Source organism: Symphalangus syndactylus, chromosome 5 (genome assembly GCF_028878055.3).
Source record: "Symphalangus syndactylus isolate Jambi chromosome 5, NHGRI_mSymSyn1-v2.1_pri, whole genome shotgun sequence".
NCBI classification, from domain to species: domain Eukaryota; kingdom Metazoa; phylum Chordata; class Mammalia; order Primates; family Hylobatidae; genus Symphalangus; species Symphalangus syndactylus.
In genome coordinates, this window is record NC_072427.2 from 57,164,134 (window position 1) to 57,185,459 (window position 21,326).

Genomic DNA, 21,326 nt, shown 5'->3' on the forward strand with positions numbered 1-21,326 from the left:
CCTTTTATATCATGGTTTTAGCTCCCAAAAATAGTTTTGCATTGGGAGGGAGGATCATTGCTCAGATCGTTATTTCACTAAGGATTGCGATTGTTCACCTTCTAATTCTATCATCTTTCTGCTTTTATCGAACTTTTCTTTCACCAGATCTTTAGTGCCCTGTAACACAGTTCGTACAAGAAAAGCAATATAAATATCTACATTTTCTCCTTTATTTAACATTTTTTTCCGAATAGTGAGCTGGTTCCCTAGGGGATCTTCCAGAAGTGACTAGGAATTTGTTTTTTTAATTTGTTTAATGTCATTTAGTTATTATGAATTTTTTGGAATGCCTTACTTTAAGGTCATTGAAGTCCTCATTAGTTCATGCACAAAAGCAGCTTTTTAGAAAAAGGAAGAAAAGCACTACTGTGTTATTACTGGTTAATCCAATACCAGGAACTTCTAGTACAGTTCTAGAAAGGTGCTTTGCAGCATGTAGCTTGTATCTTTTGCTTCCCCTGGAATTTAAGCTTCATGGCCAGCACACTCTGGTATATGTGCTGAGAAACATGTGATGGGCTACCCAGCCACATCGGGGAAAGAAGGAAGATGTCTTGAGGTGCAGTGAGCTTGCCCACTAGTAATTATTGTCTGATCAGTGTCCTAGAGTCTGACTGTGCCTTTTAGGCAAGGGGAAAGGTAGAAGAGGGACTTAAGAAGAGAGCTGAAGCTCCTGGTAGATTTGTGGGGTTTTCTTTTGTTTGCCTGGAGTCCTTAACCATAGCCTGTCAAGAGAACAAAGGTGGATATATTTTTCAGTGAACACATACATGTTTAATAGTCATTCTGGAAAATATTTCTAATACCTTCTTTGGAATTTTCTCATGCTGTAAATTTAGGTTTTTAAGAATTGGTCATATCGCACATGTTTTAGACTAAGATGTCTAGGATTGTCACTGCCCCCCATGGTGCCCACTGTGTGGCTACTAAGTGGGGTGCACATTAAGTGGGGACAACTGTGCTTAATTATTTCTAGGGTCTGCAGGAGCACACTATTCCTGCTTTTAGCACGGGACTCATATAATTTTTTTTTTTCCCCTCCAGCCTTCCAGAATACTTTGTAGTGCCAAGTTCTTTAGCAGACCAAGATCTAAAGATCTTTTCCCATTCTTTTGTTGGGAGAAGGATGCCAGTAAGTGATTTCTGTTGGATTTTATGAATGCTGACGTCCATTGTTTCTACACAGTGAAGTAAGGATTCTGCCTCTCCCCTAGCTCTGGTGCTGGAGCCACTCTAACGGCAGTGCTCTTGTGCGAATGGCCCTCATCAAAGACGCGCTGCAGCAGAGGAAGATTGACCAGAGGTAATTGAGAAATGGTCATTGTCACTTTAGATGGTTTTAGATGTAGTTTAAAGATGGTCATGTATAACTACAGTGAGTTCCCTACTAATTGAAAATAACAAAATGGATAGTCTTACTAATTAGTTAGCACCATGTTTTATATAAGAATTGCCATTTTGAAAAGAATGTGACAATATTAAAATTAACTGACATTGGGGTTACACTAAATATAATTTAATTATTTGGTTTGTAAGACACTTGTGGATCTTACATTGCTGACATCTTGCTATGACATTTCCTCTAACATACTTTCAAAGTGCAGTGATATCCAGTTGAGACACTTCAGGATAAATCAAACTTTTCTTGTAGTTTGATGTGTCTTATTTAGGTCTACACATTTGCAGTAGCTAGAACAGTGGTTTTCATTAGCCACCACAGACGAGTCTGGCATCATCTGCTGTGGTCATTAGTAACCTCTACGTCATTAAAGTAGGAGGCCTTTCTCAGTTGTGCTCATAGCAGCGAGCAATACTATTGATCACTCTCTCCTTAAACCCGCCTGGGCCCTCAGCCTCTGCTTCTCTCCACTCTCCCGAAGCTCCTCTTCCTCACTGGCACTCCGTGCCTTCTGCAGACCCATCCTCTTCTCTCCAGACATTACACAGATTCTAAGGCCGCTTCCTCATGTTCTGTATTCTTTTACTAAAGAAGTTCCCCCAAGAATGTGGCTTTAGTGGCCAACACATCTATATCTTCAGTCTACCTTGACTTCTACATGGAGGTCTCAAAGGCTCCTTAAACTCGTTATGTCCATAACCAAACTCAAGGATATGGCCTCCATGCCATCCCCCAGCCTGCTCTCAGAAACCGGGGGTCATCCTGGATGCCTTCCTCTTTCTTTCCCTTCCCCATCCCCAATCCCTCCTCAGATTTTCTCACTTCACTTTTCAGACACCTTATAAACCCATGTGCTTCCACGAACCCAGCTGCACCTCTGCCTGTGTGTTACAAGTGCCATCATTTCCTCCTTCCATGTCTCCTCTCCCCCTGGGCTCCAGCCTCCTGGACTTTCCCTGGTGTTTTCAACCTCCTGACATTGACCAGCGCTCTTCCCTTCTGGACTGCCTTCTTTGCACTCATCTGGGAACACTCTCCACGCTTACCCACTTGGCACTCCTTGTTTCTTTTTTTTGAGACAGAGTCTCACTCTGTCACCCACACTGGAGTGCAGTCGTATGATCTCGGCTCCCAGGTTCAAGTGATTATCATGCCTCAGCCTCCTGAGTAGCTGGGATTACAGGCACCCACCACCACATCCAGCTGATTTTTGTATTTTTAGTAGAGACAGGGTTTCACCATGTCGGCCAGGCTGGTCTCGAACTCCTGACCTCAGGTGTTCCACCCGCCTCAGCCTCCCGAAGTGCTGGGATTACAGGCGTGAGCCACCGCACCCGGCTCACTCGTTCTTTATATCTCAATTCAAACATCATTTCCTCAAGATAAGCCTTCTCTCACCTCTAAAGTTTGATCAGACCTCAAAAGTCTATGTTCCTAGAGCTCCTGAGTTTTTTACATTTATTTCAGTTTTTAATTATATATGTGTGTGTTACAGTTTGATTACTGCCTGTCGTTTTTACTTCATGAGATGAGGGACTATGTCTGTTTTGCACACCATTATATATTTAGCACCCAGGAAGCACATATGATATTTATTCAATACTTGTTGAATAAATGAGGAGTAAATGAACAGATCTTATAAAAAAGGCTTATAGGGCCTCAGAAATTGTGTATCACAGTCCTTTTTGGTACAGCCAGATCGTAGGGTTTTTCCACTGTACCGTAACTGACAGAGCCATATTCACTGAAGCAAATAACCGTCAAGTGAACCTCAAATGACCCTTCAGTTTTCTGGAAAGGAAGGTGACTATAGTTCACACGAGTCCGTATTCTCTGTGGATTTTGATTTACCTGAACTCCATTTGGAATTAACTGTCTGCTGTGTCATACTCCAAGCCTTGTTTTCATTAACATGCATGCTGATGAAGCGCACAGTTAGGAATTTTGCCGTTAAAGGGACAATTGTAGCATTGTTGGGTGAGAGTTAGTTATAAAACCTTACAACCAGTGGCAGTTTCAGTGATTTATTAAGCTGAGAATTACTTTAATGCCTTTTGTGTTTTCAGCTATCCTATTCTTCATAAGTAGAACAGATCCTCTTTGTTGCAACAACCTCGTCTCCTAACCTTATTCCCTCAGGTGTGTCATCTAGCCCCACTGGCCTTCTTTAGGTTTCTCAGCAGCCATGCTTATTACCTGCCACAGGGCCCTTGCACTAGCTGCCCTCTGCCTAGAACACTTTCACCCCAGATCTTTGCATTGCTTCTCTATTCATTTAGGTTTCAGCTTCAGTACCATCGTCACAGAGCAGCTGTTTTTGACCATGTGACCTAAAGTAGCCTGTAATCCCATGATTACATCATCCATGGCATTCACCACAGCCCATTTATCTTATCTTATCATCTACCCCACCCCACCAAGAATGTCAACTCCCCGCTTGCTTGGGCAACACAAGTAGTAAAATTGGAATGATACAGGGAAGGTTAGCATAGCCCTTGCACAAAGATGACATGCAGATTCATGAAACCTTACATATTTTAATGAAATGGGAGTATATTCATGTTATTTAATTTTTAAAAATTGGTTTATCAAGCAAATGTACAGTGCCATTTTATTTTTCATGCATATATTAAATTCCATACACATAAAGGTGCATAGAGGAAACCTAGAAAGATTGCACCAAAATTATGGAATTCTGAGTGATTTTGTTTTTCTTATCTTTTCTAGGTGTTTTTAAACATTCCACACTAATTTATATTACTTTTTCTATTCAGGAAAAAAACAACAGCAAGGTTTTCTGTTTTTTTTTTTTTTTTAAGTGGTTTGGAAGTTACCCGTTGAATATAGATGGGAATCCCAGTCCTGGCTGTTTCTTTTGAAAACATCTAGAGACCCCATGACACATATTTATAGCAGCCCGTTCTCTCCTAAGAATAGAGGAAGGGTGGGAGGAATTTTGGTGAATGTCTGTACTTGCAGTTCATCCTACAGCAAATCATTAAGACTGTGGGAATAGGTGCTTTGCATTCTCTAGAGCTGGAGAATGTGAGTCTGATTTGCCATCCTTCTGTCTACATCATGTGGAAAGATGTGGGAGTGTAGGGTCTCCTTAATCTAAATGCCATGCTGCCCCCCTTGGCAGTGTTTCTGTTTCTTGGGCAAGTGTTCCAATGGATGCGCTTTATTTTCTCCCATCAGAAATAAGGGAATGAGCCCGGGCGCGGTGGCTCACGCCTGTAATCCCAGCACTTTGGGAGGCCGAGGGGGGTGAATCACAAGGTCAGGAGTTCGAGACCAGCCTGGCCAACATGATAAAACCCCGCCTCTACTAAAAATACAAAACTTTAGCCAGGTGTGGTGGTGGGCGCCTGTAATCCCAGCTACTCGGGAGGGTGAGGCAGGAGAATCACTTGAACCCGGGAGGGGGAGGTTGAAGTGAGCCGAGATCGTGCCACTGCACTCCAGCCTGGGCGACAGTATGAGACTCCGTCTCAAAAAAGAAAAGAAGGAAATGATCTAATTAGTTCTGTGCACTGCACGTGGGGGTGGCAGTGAGGTAAATGGCAGCATTCTGCAGTAGTCAAAACCAGATGGGTGTGAGAAGTTGGATGGTAAGAGAGAAACAAAGTTTACCTGTCTTCTCCTTGATTTCGCTCTCAGTTTTATGAGAATACAGAAAAATCATGCAAAGAAACCTGATGGAATAGTCTCTAAAACTAAAAAATAAAATAAGCAATGGTTCTGTCTTAAAAAAAAAAAAAAAGGTAAACTCCATGAAGACAGAGATCTTACCTGTCTCATTCCTCTCTCTATCCCCTGGTCTATAATAAGGGTTAAATAAATATATGCTGAAATGAATGAGTAATGACTAAAGGATTTTTTTCTTTATTAGGATTTGTAATGCAATAACTAAAAGTCACCCACAGAGAAGTGATGTTTACAAATCAGATTTGGATAAGACCTTGCCTAATATTCAAGAAGTACAGGCAGCATTTGTAAAACTGAAGCAGCTATGCGTTAATGGTAATTTCATTCTTATTTCATATATATAATGAACACAGGGTACAGAGTTGTATGAGATGTCAGGAAAAGTGATGTTCTTAAAAATACAGAAATAGATATATTTAAGGAGTCTATGGAACTATTTGTACAAATTATATATTATTGTATGAGAACTTCAGAACCTCCTAAGGAATTAAGTTTAAACTACTTTTTGTTTTAGCGGGGGAAAAATGAGTGTATTAAATTTTCTTCAGATCATGAAAGGTATAGTAGAATACTTTTATAAAAGCATTTGCTGAGTAGAACACTGTATTACCTTATAGACAAACTTATTAAGATTTTAATACATACAGTTGTACTTTGAGATAGGTGACTTGACATGGGTATCAAACAGCTGTGCTCTATCTGTAGCCTCAGAATTCTGATGTATCTGTTTGAGCAAATGTATCAGGTGGCTTTCATGTGCCCTGGGGGATGAGTCACATGAAAGCATCTTTGGTGTAATGTGGGTCCTCCTCGAGAGAGCCTCTAAGTCACCAGGGAGTCAGCAAAGGCAGCCTTGCAGCAGATCTTGAGCAATGAGTGAGCACTTCCCTGGGGGAGGGCCTTGCAGGGGCGGGGCAAGGGCAAGTTGTTGAAAAAACTAGTGTCCTGAATGATTATGTGCACTCTGGGCAGGGCAGTGAGGATGCCTGTCATCATGCAGTGGCTAGCCTTCAGGCCACATGAGCCGTGCACAGAGGCACCACTGGCGGCAGGGGTGGGGCAGGGAAGCAGGAGGGCAAGGCTTGCAGTGAGAAAGCCAAGGGCTAGGGTCTGGGCAGCTGACCTCACAGGTCAGGAGGGCCAGGATCAAGGCATAGGCTGAGCAGGGAAGGCTGGAATTCTTAGCTGTTGGGAGTCAGAGTTGGTTGGACTCCAAGATTTCCCTGAAAGAGCGAGAGAGATGATGATGGAGTCCCAGGGGAATGCTTTGTTTTGCTTTGTTACAGAATTGTAATGTCTTCTTAAATGCTTATTCCATGTTATTAAAGTGAAAATGCATGATATTTACTTAAAGCTAACTTTTAAATATTAGAAACTGGTGTATCTCTTTACTCTGATAGGGATCATATAAAATAAACTTAAAAAGTAAAAATGTATATGTATATAATTTATTACAGAGCCTTTTGAAGAAACTGAAGAGAAATGGTTATCTTCACTGGAAAATACTCGATGGTTAGAATATGTAAGGTTTGTACTTCTTTACTTTCTTTTCCTTTAACTTTTTATTTTGAGATAATTACAGACTCACTGGAGGTACAAAAATAGCACAGAGAGCCATGTACTTACTCTTCATCCAACTTCCTCCAATAGTAACATCTCGTAACTAGAGTACAGCATCCAAACCAGGAAGCTGACATTGGGACACTGGATAGCTCTTACTCACCAGTTCATACATGCTCTTGTCTGCGTGCATGCCCTTAACACAGCTGTGTGATTTTACCGTGTGTAGGTTCACGTAACCACCACCACAGGAAGATACAGACCTGTTCCATGACAAGGCTTCCCCGTGCTAGCCCTCTTAGGTGCACCCTCATCCCCGTCTGTGTCTGTTGGCTAGCACTAATCTCTTCTCAGTCTCTATAGTTTTGTCATAAGTCAACCCCTTCTTTTTTATAAAGGGTTTATGAATTTCCCTGATAAAAAAGTACAAAATGAGGCCAGGCATGGTGGCTCATGCCTGTAATCTCAGCACTTTGGGAGGCCAAGGCAGGTGGCTCACCTGAGGTCAGGAGTTCGAGACCAGCCTGGCCAATATGGTGAAACCCCGTCTCTACTGAAAATACAAAAATTAGCCAGGCATGGTGGCACGCACCTGTAGTCCCAGCTACTCAGGAGCCCGAGGCAGGAGAATCACTTGAACCTGGGAGGCAGAGGTTGCATTGAGCCGAGATCACGCCACTGCACTCCAGCCTGGGCGATACAGCAAGACTCCATCTCAAAAAAAAAAAAAATTTTTTTTCAAAGTGGGGCTGGTTGTGGTAGCTCATGCCAGTAATTCCAAAGCTCTGGGGAGGAGGGTCACTTGAGGCCGGTAGTTCACAACCAGCCTGAGCAACATAGTGAGACCCCATCTCCACAAAAAAAATTGGAAACTAGCCAGCCATGGTGGCATGTGCCTGTTGTCCTAGGGAGCCTGAGGCAGGAGGATCACTTGAGGCCAGGAGTTCACAACCAGCCTGAGGAACATAGTGAGATGCCCATCTCCACAAAAAAATTGTAAAACTAGGCAGGCATGGTGGCTCATGCCTGTGGTCCTAGCTGCTCAGGAGGCGGAGGCAGGAGGATCACTTGAGGCCAGGGTTTCAGGGTTACAGTGAGCTGTGATATGCCACTGCACTCTAGTGTGGGTGACAAAATGAGAGCCTGTCTCTTAAAAAGAAAACAAACATTACAAAATATACTCCTTTGAGAAATCGTGTAAGTAACTAAAGAAACTTTACGGTAATGTGAAAGCTATGTGCATTCAGTAGAAAGCAGTCAATCCTCTCTTGGGATGCTGAGTAGCAGCAGGGAGCCACAGCTGCCAGTCAGCCACACATTCTCAGTTTAGGGTATTTTCAGCTTACACTGGGTTATCATGGGTCATGAGTTATCATGGGTCATGAGTTATCATGGGTCATGAGTCATGGGAATATCATGAGTCAGAGAGCATCTGTAAAGTGAGAAATTAGATTTGCTTGATTTCAAGTACTTTATGTATTTGTAGTGGAAATTTGATTTTTAACACTACTTTTCCTTTTCTCTCTTCAGGGCATTCCTTAAGCATTCAGCAGAACTTGTATACATGCTAGAAAGCAAACATCTCTCTGTAGTCCTACAAGGTAACTAAATTTAACTCCTGAAAGCACCATGACCACCATGCCAGCCAACCTTGGTTTACTGCTTGTCCCCATTCAAGTAAATCACATCAGTTTTAGCTATTTCTTATTTACTACAGTACCATCAAATACATTACAGATTTTGCACATCATTTGAGTAAAACAGTGGCACAGGCTGGGCGTGGTGGCTCAAGCCTGTAATCCCTGCACTTTGGGAGGTCGAGGCAGGCGGATCACTTGAGGTCAGAAGTTCGAGATCAGCCTGGCCAACATGGTGAAACCTTGTCTCTACTAAAAATACAAAAACTAGCCAGGTGTGGTGGTGCACGCCCTGTAGTCTTAGCTACTCGGGAGGCTGAGGCAGGAGTATCATTTGAACCTAGAAGGCGGAGGTTACAGTGAGCAGAGATCGCACCACTGCACTCCAGCCTGGGCAACCCAGCAAGACTAAAAAAAAAAAATAAAAACCAGTGGCACAAGGACTGCAAACAGAAGAATAGAAAGTAGTCCAGTTTTTACCCTTTATTAAATTATCCTTCCTATTTTATGGGAAGGATAGTATTAATCCCCTAATGGATTAATACTTAGTGTTAATTTTGACAGGGCATTCTCTCTCTGTATTTTTGCTGTCTTTCTAATTTGTACAAATTTGTTTTAGTTTAAATACCTTCTGGCTCATGCTAGATTATGACTCTAAGGAAACAGTTTGAGATGAAGAAACAGACTGAACTGCTGAATAGCTAGTAATGTAATATTTGGTAGGAATAAATGGTGATGTAAAAATCTTTCAGTTAAGCAAAGGATAATTACATATTAAATAACTTACAGCTAATAGAATTTTGAAGTTTGCAGATAAAGTTTAATAGACTAAAAACTACCTTCTTATAATACAGTAGGCCCTTTGTACCCATGGGTTCCCCATCTGTGGTCAACCAACCCAGGACTGAAAATATTGGGGTGGGGGAAACTTTGGCCATAATGAACACGCACAGACTTTTTTTCCTTGTCATTATTCTCTAAACAGTATAGTATAACAACTGTTTACATAGCATTTACATTGTATTAGGTGTTATAAGTAATCTAGAGGTGATTTAAAGTGTACAGGAGGATGTGCATAGGTTATATGCAAATATTACATCATTTTATATCCAGAACTTAAGCATTTGTGGATCTTGGTATCCAAGGGAGGCCCTGGAATGAGTTCCTCATGGATACTGAGGGAAGACTATATATTCATGTTGCATAGTATGTGAATACAAAATGTTGCTTAAGCTTGCAGAAGCACTTTTTTTTTTTTTGAGATGGAGTTTCGCTTCTGTCGTCTAGGCTGGAATGCAGTGGAACAATCTCGGCCCACTGCAGCCTCCACCTCCCGGGTTCAGGCCATTCTCCTGCTTCAGCCTCCCGAGTAGCTGGGATTACAAGCTGCGCCACCGTGCCTGGCTAATTTTTGTATTTTTACTAGAGATGGGGTTTCACTTTGTTGGCCAGGCTGGTCTCGAACTCCTGACCTCAGGTGGTCTGTCCACCTCGGCCTCCCAAAATGCTAGGGTTATAGATAGGCATGAGCCACCGTGCCTGGCCAGGCTTGCAGAAGTACGTTTAACAACTGCCAAACTTGATTGACTTTAACAAGGCAAAAATCTTTAAGACTCTTAGAAAAAAATAAAATAGTAATGTGTCATATAAAGTAATCCTGAACTGATGCAGTCAGAGTGTGTGTTTAACTCACAAATGCATGCAGAGTCTAATAATCACAATTTCTCTCATCCAGTGGATGTTCTCATCATATTGGAGGACCCTACTCATCCTCCATTTCTTCATGCATTTGTAATAGAAAAGGCCTCAGAAGTAGCACTGAACCTTCATTTTACTAGCATTTTTATATATGTTTATTTTTAAACAGTTTGTTAGTTAAAAATTTACATACTATAGAATTCACCCATTTTGAATTTGTAATTCAGTAATTTTTAGTAAATATACAGCGTCTAGTTTTGGAAATTTTTCATCACCCCAAAGGTCCCAGCTCCAGGCAGCCACTAATCTTTCTGTCTCTAGATTTTCCTTTTCTGGGCGTTTCATATAAATGGAATCATACTATATGTGGCCTTTTGCCTCTGGCTTCTTTCATTCAACATACATGTTTTTGAGGTTCATTCATGTAGTGTGTATCAGCAATCTTTCCCTTTTTATTTCTGAATTGTATTCCACTGTTTGTAAATGCATTTTGCTTACCCATTTACCTGTTGATGGACATTTGGGTTGTTTCCACTTTGTGGCTGTTATGAATTATGCTGCTTCATTTATTTAGATCTTTCATTTTATCAGCAGTGTTTTATTGTGCAAGTCATATTTATTTTGTTAAATCTCAAGTATTTTATCTTTATGTTACTGTGAATATAATTGTTAATTTCATTTTCAGGTTTACTGTGTACTCAGATTGTTGTGTACAGAATTTCTGTGACCTTACTGACCTCATTTATTAATTCTAGTAGTTATTTTGTGGATTCCATAGGAGTTTTTACATACAGGATCATATTGTCTTCAAAGGCAGTTTTTACCTTTTTCTTTCTGATCTGAATGCCTTTTATTTTCTTTTTCTTGCCTAATTGCTCTGGCTAGATTCTCCAGTTCAATGAGATGGAGAAATGTAGAGAACAGACATCCTTATCATCTTCCTGATCTTAGGGAGAGAGTATCCAGTCTTTCACCAATGAAATGAGAATAACATTAATTGTAGGTTTTTGTGGATGTCTCTGATCATTTTAAATAAGTTTGCTTTTATTCCTAATCAGGAATGAATGTAGAATTGTATCAGATGCTTTTTCTGCATCTAATGAGATGATCGTTTTGGTTTTGTCCTTTATTACTGTGGTATGTTACCACTATTGACAGATGTTAAACCAACTTTGCATTCCTGTATAATTTGGTTTACTCATATTTTTATTGATTTTTACATCTATAATCATAAGGGATATTGGTCAATAGTTGTCTTCTGATTTCCCTGGCTGGCTTTGATAGCATGGTAATTCTGGCCTCATTGGAAAGGACAACAACTATAAAAGACAGGAGGGAATTGTTTGCCACAGCTTCAGTTAGTAGTGAACAGTCCCACTCTCCCCATTTACTTCTCAGTATTGCCATGTGGTGTGTCAGTAGAAAGATTACCTTGACAAAAGAGCAGTAGAATGGAGTCTAGACGGATTTTCTACCACAAACCATTCAAATGTAAAAAGTATGAGCGATGAGCTTCTATTATCTGGCAAATATCCATGTATAAAAGACCATCTCCTATTAAATGCTAATTTAGTTTATCTACAAGTCTGTAATATTTTAGAGTTGCTATAATCCAGTAAAATTTCCTTATACAGATTTGGAAGGCAGTCTAGGTGTGCAGAATACTAAATTATCTAGTTTATCTTTCCTTCCCTTTCTCTCTCAGCATTTTTCTGTGTTGTAATCATTTTCTTTCCATTTTATTGACAGAGGAGGAAGGAAGAGACTTGAGCTGTTGTGTAGCTTCTCTTATTCAAGTGATGCTGGATCCCTATTTTAGGACAATTATTGGATTTCAGAGTCTGATACAGAAGGAGTGGGTCATGGCAGGATATCAATTTCTAGACAGATGCAACCATCTAAAGAGATCAGAGAAAGAGGTAACAAAATCTTGATGCCTTTTTATCAGTCTTTAAGGATACACAAAATAAAATATGTGTCATTAAAAGATGAAGGGGCTTTTAAAAAATACTGTATTTAGTACAACTTAGTTTCCTTAGTCCAAAGCTAACTAATGGATTAGAGTTCAAATTGATGTACTTATTATAAAGATTATCATAACTATGAAGGTGAAATTTTTAAAAGTTGTCTATTGAATTTGTCTAAGTGGAAAACTACTGAAAAAATTCTGAATAAAATACTGAAAAACAGATAACAAGCACATTAGCTATTTTGAAAAATCACTTTTGGAATATCATATTTTCTTAAAGTGGGATACATAGGTTAAGATGGAAAGTTTGAGAGGGCCACCTTTGTAACAGCTGTGGAGTTAGTGGCTGCCTTGGATCTCTAGTTAGGCTGCAGAAGGCCTTACACATATCTTACCGGCCAGGCAGGTCAGTCAGATCAGTTTTTAGAAGGTTGTTTCAGAGAGCACCATTTGACTTGTGGTGTCTCATAAAAAATAGTGGTCACCCGCTCCTGCACTTGGGGACACACCATGTGACCTAGGCTGATCCCAAAGTGTTTTCTGAAATGTGGGGATGTTTTCTGGATGCTGAGCCTACATGATCAGCTAAAAATTAGAGAAGTTTGGTTGATGGTTTTGTTTTGTTATATAATCTAAAGAATTGTTTCTAGGACATGCTTAAACACATATTTTGCTCTTCCCCCTTCATATATTGGCAACCTGCTCAACTGTGTGCTTTGCCGTTTCAACTTGTTACATGTATTGGGCAAGTAAGGGTCGTGATGTTTATCACGGTTGAACGTTACTTCTTGGGTTTGATAGATGTGTATAGCTCAGCTTAGAAGCCAAGTGTTTTAGGCTTAGATGTTTTCTCATTCATCTCTTCTTTAACATCAGCAGTACATTTTGAAGTAAATGTGAACGGCTGAAGGATAACATTAAATGATCCCATTGTCTCTTTGTATTTGCCAGTCTCCTTTATTTTTGCTATTCTTGGATGCCACCTGGCAGCTGTTAGAACAATATCCTGCAGCTTTCGAGTTCTCTGAAACCTACCTGGCAGTGTTGTATGACAGCACCCGGATCTCACTGTTTGGCACGTTCCTGTTCAACTCCCCTCACCAGCGAGTGAAGCAAAGCACGGTAAGCAACCCTGTGGCTGTGGCTACGTTTTCCATGTTTTTACAACTTTATCGAGGCACAATTGAAGTATAATTCACTGCCTATTTAAAATCTATGATTTAAAACTCTCTTACTGCCATTTTCAGCTGAAATTTCTGAATGGATTATTTTGAAGACACAAAAATCTAGGAAATTATTTTTATGAATGAACATTTTTTGTTTTACTCTACTGTAAATGTTTTGTAGTAAACCCCTTTAAAGATGTAAGTTACTCTAACCACCTTAAATGTCATGCTTTTGTATTTATATTTCACATTTGGGCTATTGGGTAGTAAAAAACGAAAGCCCTGTTACAGGACATTTGTTTCCTAGGTCAGTAGGATAAACAAAACAAGATTATTTTCCTTCAAGAGTTTTAAGTTTCCAGTCACAATTCATTGATGTAGAATTTATGACTAAGCAGGGTCTCAAGCCAAACTTGAAACTAGCCACAGCTTGCCACTGGTGGAAATCATTCTGAACCAAACTGCTATGTCACCCACCTCGAACCAACAACAGAAGCTGACAAATGCCATGGAGACCATTGAGAGAAACAGAAAGGGGCAGCTCTTGTGGGCCTTCAGGAAGCCTTTCTAGGAAGAGGATTGCCCTCATAGTGAGCTCCAGGGTCTTCAGCCTCAGCCGTAAGGCCCTGGGCTAGGCAGTGTGGCCTGGGGAGCGGGAAACCCGAGTTCTGGTCCTGGTCTGGGAAAAGTGCTAGGCCCATGTTCCACTCAGCCTTCAGCCTGAGAGTCCAGGTTCCTAACCTGTAAAATGGATCTGTCAAACTAACACTTACGCCTTTAGTCTCCTTGTATGAGGTGAAACATAAAAAAACTGTGAATCATTATGCAAATTTTCCTAAAGACATATGAATTATTCTGGATTTGTTGGTGTAAAAGACAAAACACACTGGTCAGTTAAGGAGCTGATTTTATTTAGGCTATTGCAGGAGGGAGAACTTAATTACTGAGCATCCCAAAGAAAAGGACAAGGCCTGGGATTTTATAGTCAGAAGACAGGGGAATCAGGAGGGAGGGCAGTCTCAGTCCACAGGAGCCAGTTCTCAGGACATGAAAGGCAGGAGAGATTGTCCAGCATTGCCACTTTTTGGGAACCCAGGGCTCAAAGAAACTCAACACCGTCAGCCTGTCTACCAAAAATACAAAAATTAGCCAGACATGGTGGTATGCACCTGTGGTTCCAGCTACTGGGGAGGCTGAGGTGAGAGGATGGCTTAAGCCCAGGAGGCAGAGATTGCAGTGAGCTGAGACTGTGCCACTGCACTCCAGCCTGGGTGATAGAGCCAGAGTCTGTCCCCTGCCCATCCCACCAGGAAAGTTTGACCTTTCCAGATACTGTGCTGAGGACCAGTGATACAGGCTCAGAGGCTCCTGAGGCATGGAACGCTCATTTGTTCCTAAAATACATTCTCTCCCAGTGGCTCGTCTTTATTTTTCGTCACCATAATCATTCTTGGGGCCCCTGTCTGCCTTGAGCCAGGCTTTCCCTCGGCCTTGTTTGCCTCCTTCAGCTCTTCCCCATTCTCTCCCGTCACTACCCCATGCACACACAGACAGTGTGAGCCTGCAAAAGGTGCGTGAGGTGAGGACAAAGACTTTGGGGTCTGGGGACTGGGCAGTGCATGGGTGGGTATCTGCATGGAGGACTCCCGGCCCCCAGACACCACTGCCTCTGCTGCTTGGCTGATGCTGTGTGTGCTGACAGACTTCTCACCAGGAATGAACATTACTGAATTGTATTGCGGGAGCTGTAAAAAATACTTTCTACAAGTATTTCATCTGCTTTCCCTGTTCATGTTCTAGTGCTCTATTTTTTTAATTTGGCTTTTTCAAAAGCTTTTTATGACAAATACTAACATGAATCCTCCTCTCCCTTCCTCCCTAGCGGAACTGGTCATTATCTAAGGGTCGTTGATTCTTAACCGTTCTCAGCCCCTTCCACACAGGCAAAAGCCCAAAGCATTTCTTTTTTTTTCCATTCTGAGGCCACCTTAGGTGCTAGTGGCCAGGTAGTGTTTATAGAAAATCTGATCTCTCTTGGAGATAAATATTTTTAATTTCCACCTTTTAAAAAAGAGAACATCTTTTTTTTTTTAAGACAGGTTGGCTCTGTCACCCAGGCTGGAGTGCAGTGGTACAATATCAGCTCACTGCAACCTCTGCCTCCTGGGTCTAAGCACTGCTCTTGCCTCAGCCACCTGAGTAGCTAGGACTGCGGGCACACGCCACCACACGTAGCTAATTTTTGTATTTTTTTGTAGAGTCAGGGTTTCGCCATGTTGCCCAGTCTGGTCTTGAACTCCTGGACTTAAGCAATCCGCCCACCTCAGCTTCTCAAAGTACTGGGATTATAGGCGTGAGACACCACACTTGGCCAAGAGGACATTTTCTATATACTTACTGAAGGGCCATTAAAACAGGTTCGGGTTCATATTTTACTGGATTTCAGCTCTTAACAGTGTTTAAAGCAAATGGGTTGTTTTTAATCCATGTACATGATGAAATTTCAAGTAATTAATTTTTTTTTTTTTTTTTTTTTTTTTTGAGACAGAGTCTTGCTCCATCACCCAGGCTGGAGTGCAGTGGCATGATCTCGGCTCACTGCAACCTCCGCCTTCCAGGTTCAGGTGATTCTCCTGCCTCAGCCTTCTGGGTAGCTGGGACTACAGGTGCACGCCACCACGCCCAACTAATTTTTGTATTTTTAGTAGAGACGGGGGTTTCACCATATTGGCCAGGCTGGTCTTGAACTCCTGACCTCGTGATCCGCCCGCCTTGGCCTCCCAAAGTGCTGGGATTACCGGCATGAGCCACCACTGTGCCTGGCCAAAACTGTTAAGAGTATGTATATTTGGTGCTTAATGAATTTTTACTTATTTGAAATAGAAAATTTTGTAAAACTTTACAAAATGTCCTGTGCTGTTACACAGCTTACCCATTTCTTGATGATTCAAGCCTCCACTGTGGCAGGGAATGCCACCTGGCTGTGATGTAGTCATGGCCTCCTGACTGCTATATTCTTGTCCTAGTAACATTCATTGTTTGCCTTTTTAATAATTTCCAAATAAATTCTTGGGGTTTTTTTTTGGTAGAAAATTTGGAGAGTACTGAAAGGTACAGAACAAAGAATCAAGACATTTCCCATCATCCAGCAACTCTGTGTCTGGGGTTATTTCCTCCAGGGAACTGTTGTGTATATGCTGCTGTGGTAGCCTACTGCTGTCAATCAGCTAAGATGAAAGTCCTTTCTCCACGTTGCTAAATGTGACTGTGCTTCATAGAAATGGTCTGGGCTGCCTTCCAGAGGAGCTCCATGTCTTCCTCACAATGAGGTGGTTGGCTGTCACCCTGTAGCCTTGTGTTGCCTGTTTACTGTGGTGGGAAGCCAGATAACTAGGCTGCACCAGCCCAGAGTCCGGGCTAGAGGTGGACTCCTGTGAAGAGGGGTCTCCTATGTACATGGTCTCCATGGTTTTAGCCACATGCTAGGACCACAGGGGAGTTGATCCCTTCCCTCCTACCCTGAGTCTGTGGTCTGTGATTTGAGATCACTGGCTCAGTGAAGTGTAGCTCCCCGCTTAGGAAGTAAGTTATAAAATTGGTGGCAGTGATTTCCATCCAAAGATTTTGTTAATCCACGTACCAACAGGTAACTACTTAAATGTACTGACCGTGTGCTCATAAAAGTAAAATACTGTAATTATAGAAATAAATTCAACATGTTTAAGACTTTCTAGTATCATGTTAGTGAAACTTCTCTTAATAACATTCTTATTGCCCAAAGGGCACGGCTTCCTCGCGGTCCTAAGGCAGAGGGCACCTGAATAGCACACTCCTTGTTCATGGGGACTATGGGGCTTCTCTGAGCTCAAAGGCCAGGAGCATCTCCTTGAAGTGAAAGTGCCACTCTGGTGGGTCTTGAGGGCTGCAGTACAGAACATTTAACCTGTATAATGATGAGGGGCTCATCCGAGAAAAGGCATTCATGAGAAAATCTTTAGTTTTGCAAATATTTATTTATTTATTTTGCAGGAATTTGCTATAAGCAAAAATATCCAATTGGGTGATGAGAAGGGCTTAAAATTCCCCTCTGTTTGGGACTGGTCTCTCCAGTTTACAGCAAAGGATCGCACCCTTTTCCATAACCCCTTCTACATTGGAAAGAGCACACCTTGTATACAGAATGGCTCCGTGAAGTCTTTTAAACGGACAAAGGTAAATCACAGCTAACAAAATGTGATGTTGGCTCACACATAACCAAACACATCTTTTTCAGAACAGAGAGCGTTAAAAGTAAAGGCACTTCCAAGAGTAACATTGCTAATGCGGGTTTCTGAGGGGTCATTCCCTTTTTAACTCAAATGACTGTATCCCGACTTTCTTCCTGGTGTCTGAGGCCCACAAAGTCTCAGTACCTGAGAGTGGGCAGATTACAGCTCTGAGCCTGCAAGCCCAATTTACTGAAGCTCCATTTATCCACTTCTTGATGATTCAAGCCGCCACTGTGGCAGGGAATGCCACCTGGCTGTGATGTAGTCATGGCCTCCTGACTGCTATATTCTTGTCCTAATAACATTCATTGTTTGCCTTTTTAATAATTTCCAAATATATTCTTGGGATTTTTTTTGGTAGAAAATTTGGAGAGTACTGAAAGGTACAGAACAAAGAATCAGACATTTGGCCTTCTGACTGCCTCCATTCAGTTTGCCATTGTTCTTGATAGAATCGGCCAGGTCTAGGGTTTTTTCTAGTCCGTCTTAGAACTTATCCTTAGGCAAATTAGTGGATAGGAGATACTGTCATCCCCGTCCCCATTCAGGTTGATAGTAACAGCCTAGGTAGAGTCAACACATAAAAAAGTGTAATTCCAGGGGAGGAGGATTAGAATAAGGACACAGAGGAAGGGAGGAAAATGTTCTTTGAGGCTGAAATTCCATTAATTTTTCATAGTATTGAGTTTATATTTGCCATTGCATCCTTACAATCTTTCTAAAAAGGGAATCCCCGGAACATAATAAAATCTCTTCTGTATAGAAAAGTTACAGCTCCACACTAAGAGGAATGCCGTCTGCCTTAAAGAATGGAATCATCAGTGACCAAGAATTACTTCCAAGGAGAAATTCATTGATATTAAAACCAAAGCCAGATCCACCTCAGCAAACCGACAGCCAGAACAGTGATACAGAGCAATATTTTAGAGAATGGTTTTCCAAACCCGTCAACCTGCACGGTGTTATTCTGCCACGTGTCTCTGGAACACACATAAAACTGTGGAAACTGTGCTACTTCCGCTGGGTTCCTGAGGCCCAGATCAGCCTGGGTGGCTCCATCACGGCCTTTCACAAGCTCTCCCTCCTGGCTGATGAGGTCGATGTGCTGAGCAGGATGCTGCGGCAGCAGTGCAGTGGCCCCCTGGAGGCCTGCTATGGGGAGCTGGGCCAGAGCAGGATGTACTTCAACGCCAGCGGCCCTCACGACACTGACACCTTGGGGACACCGGAGTTTCTCTCCTCCTCATTTCCATTTTCTCCTGTAGGGAATCTATGCAGACGAAGCATTTTAGGAACACCATTAAGTAAATTTTTAAGTGGGGCCAAAATATGGTTGTCTACTGAGACATTAGCAAATGAAGACTAAAATAGGGTGTTTTCTGAACATTTTGAGGGAAGCTGTCAACTTTTTTCCTCTGAATTAAAATTGCTAACCTAGGCGTTTGAAGCTTTAATAACTTTATATGTAAGAATAATAGTTGGAATTTGCACTAATATTTAAAAACATGTTGAATCATGCTTCTTTCACACTTATTTTAAGAGAGATGTAAATTTTGTTCCTGTCCTCTTTCTGTCATTACAGGTCTGGCTCTTGTAACTGTGATCAAACTGTTCATGTTCTGTCTGCTACATTTTTGTCTCCATCCATTTTTCCTACCACCTGAAAGCTATCTGATAGTCACATTAGCAACCCCAGGCAGCAGACAACAGGAAAGTTAGGAAATTTGTGTTTCATTATCATTTTTAGGAACATCTGATAAAACCTCCAGCAGGTTTTAGGAAGTATTCATGTATTTTTCTGGTAACTTTCTGTCACCTCTAATTGAACTCACCTGATGAAGGTTCAGTGTTCTGTGGCCAGAATTTATTATTTTAGATCACCTTCTTTGTGACCTTAGATCACTGTGTTTTGAAATCATGAGTTTGCTTTTAACTTCATAGGGCTAACTTTAAAATGATATGCACTGTTAATTTTAAAGCATTTGCTGCAGATAATTAAACTTAGAAGTGCCTTTGACTTTAAGATACAGATATTACAGAAGAAAATGTAATTTCACTTTTTAAAATTGGGGTGTGAAAATCCCATTGCATATTTGAAATAGGCTTTTCTTACTAAGCTTCATAGCCAGGAGTCCCCAAAGTCTTGTTCCTCTGAAAGCCACTGGGGAGTGGCCTATGGGGTGCTGATTCCTCAGAGGTGCATGCTGTAGACAGGAGCGTGCCACCTATGCCAAAACCCGCCCTCAAAAACAAGGCTTGCTGGGAGGCGTGCTGGGCTTGGCCGTCAGTATTTCCAGTGTGGTAAACTATTGCTGGCACTTCCCCCTGGAAATAGCTAATGAGGTCACGAGTTGGGCACCTGCACAGATGTCCTCCTTCTCTCATAGTTCCTAATGCTTAGGAATAGAATAGAAATAAAAAATGGATTCTCTCAAAACACTGCCATTTGAATGATGAGAGAAGTGCTCCCCCAGCCCCCAACTTCTTGACAGCATAGCTGAGGAGAATGAGCAGACACAGTTGTTTGCTTGATCTGAATCTCAAAGTATTTCCAAACTGTGTGACAAGAGCCTACCCACCACTGTAGAGGTCAAAGCTGAAGCTTCTTACAGCAGTGAAACGGGGCACCGCCTCCCCCACACTCCTCATTCCCTGCTTAAATCATGGATACTTCCAAATTTGACTTTTTCTTAAACTGCCATCCTAAGATACGGAAAATTTTTATAGTAAAGTGTCTAGTTAGCTTATTTTTCTAAAACAAATGTTTTCAAGATAACTGTATTTTACCTTTATATGTACTGAATAGCTGTTTCTATTTGAATTATTTGCCTTTTAAAATTTGATAATGTCTCTGGATATAACAGGACAGGAGTTCTTACAAAATATCTTAAGAAATTCACTTTATGAGTAAACCCAAGGTTTTTGCCAACTTGTTGCCTAGAAAATAAGGGCTAGTTTCAGTTTATACAAATAGAATTATTAAACATTTTACAGTCCTTGATTAGAAACCAGACCTAATCTCCTTATAACACCACAGCACATCCTACCATTGACAGTGTAATCACAATTCTCCCTTTTTCATTTAGCTGCTTTTTTATTATTACTAAATGTTTTGGATTGAACATTTTTCCCTCTGTAATTTTCTTCCCTCAAATTTATTTTAACTCTTGTAGTATTTTATTGTTAATTTACAAGTTTAAAAATATTAGGTACTATTAATAATGGTTAAAAATAGAAAAATGCATATTTTTGTATGATAATCAAATGTAAAATACAGTTTTATTTTTGCTGGACAGTTGTTATATCATGATTATTGTGCCACAGTTTATTGTGCATAATATGAAAAACAACTATGACAGCCTTCAGTCAGGCCAGGGTAAAGCTGCTTACCACTTCTGCCGTCAGAGGGACATGTGGTGACAGCAGTGGTGTGGCTGCACAGAGCGCACTAGAGAGAGCTCAGCACCCCCACTGCCCGCCAGCAGAGCCCGTGCTGAGGGAACGCCACACAGATGCTGATGCGCTGGGTGAAATTTCTAGTATTGAACATACATAAAGGTGTACAGTGTCTTGCTGTTATTTTATGATGGAAACCGATTTTGAAGCCAAAAATTCTAACTTTAAGGAAAGGATATTAATTTGTACCAACAAACAGAGGGTGAAAGCTGCTCACATCTGTCAACAAAATCTGCTTGCTGCAGTAGTAACCTCAAATGGTTAAAACTTGATTTCCCGAGAAAACTAAAACCTTTGTGCCTAAAACTGATGACTTGAGTTCAAGTGGGATGAGCAAGAAGATGTGTTATCTTGTTGTTCAACAGTATTGAATGTGAATGAAGGAAATTTTGATGGCTTAATAAAATTCCACAGTGACTGTTT

General features: G+C 41.2%; 2 protein-coding genes and 1 non-coding gene across 13 annotated transcripts in view; 2 read left to right on the forward strand and 1 right to left on the reverse strand.

Moving 5' to 3' along the window:
- MTMR10 (myotubularin related protein 10) overlaps positions 1-21,326 on the forward strand; it is a 74,944-nt gene that overhangs the window by 32,603 nt on the left and 21,015 nt on the right. For 3 of the 8 annotated variants that reach the window (XM_055278552.2, XM_063640259.1, XM_055278551.2), the window contains exons 8-14: positions 1,087-1,174; positions 1,257-1,345; positions 5,334-5,464; positions 6,607-6,676; positions 8,240-8,310; positions 11,794-11,963; positions 12,965-13,135. In XM_055278552.2, coding sequence (XP_055134527.1) covers positions 1,087-1,174; positions 1,257-1,345; positions 5,334-5,464; positions 6,607-6,676; positions 8,240-8,310; positions 11,794-11,963; positions 12,965-13,135 — 790 coding nt within the window. The other 5 variants (XM_055278549.2, XM_055278550.2, XM_055278548.2 and 2 more) reach the window with 4 other exon arrangements.
- Positions 3,877-3,981, forward strand: LOC129483599 (U6 spliceosomal RNA). The gene has a single exon (XR_008658121.1). It is a non-coding gene; the product is annotated as a U6 spliceosomal RNA (small nuclear RNA).
- The window catches only part of FAN1 (FANCD2 and FANCI associated nuclease 1), a 40,314-nt gene continuing 36,160 nt past the window's right edge, over positions 17,173-21,326 (reverse strand). For all 4 annotated transcript variants that reach the window (XM_063640254.1, XM_063640255.1, XM_055278545.2 and 1 more), the window contains exon 15: positions 17,173-18,717. The gene's annotated coding sequence lies outside the window, so the exon portion shown is untranslated. The remainder of the gene's footprint in view (positions 18,718-21,326) is intronic.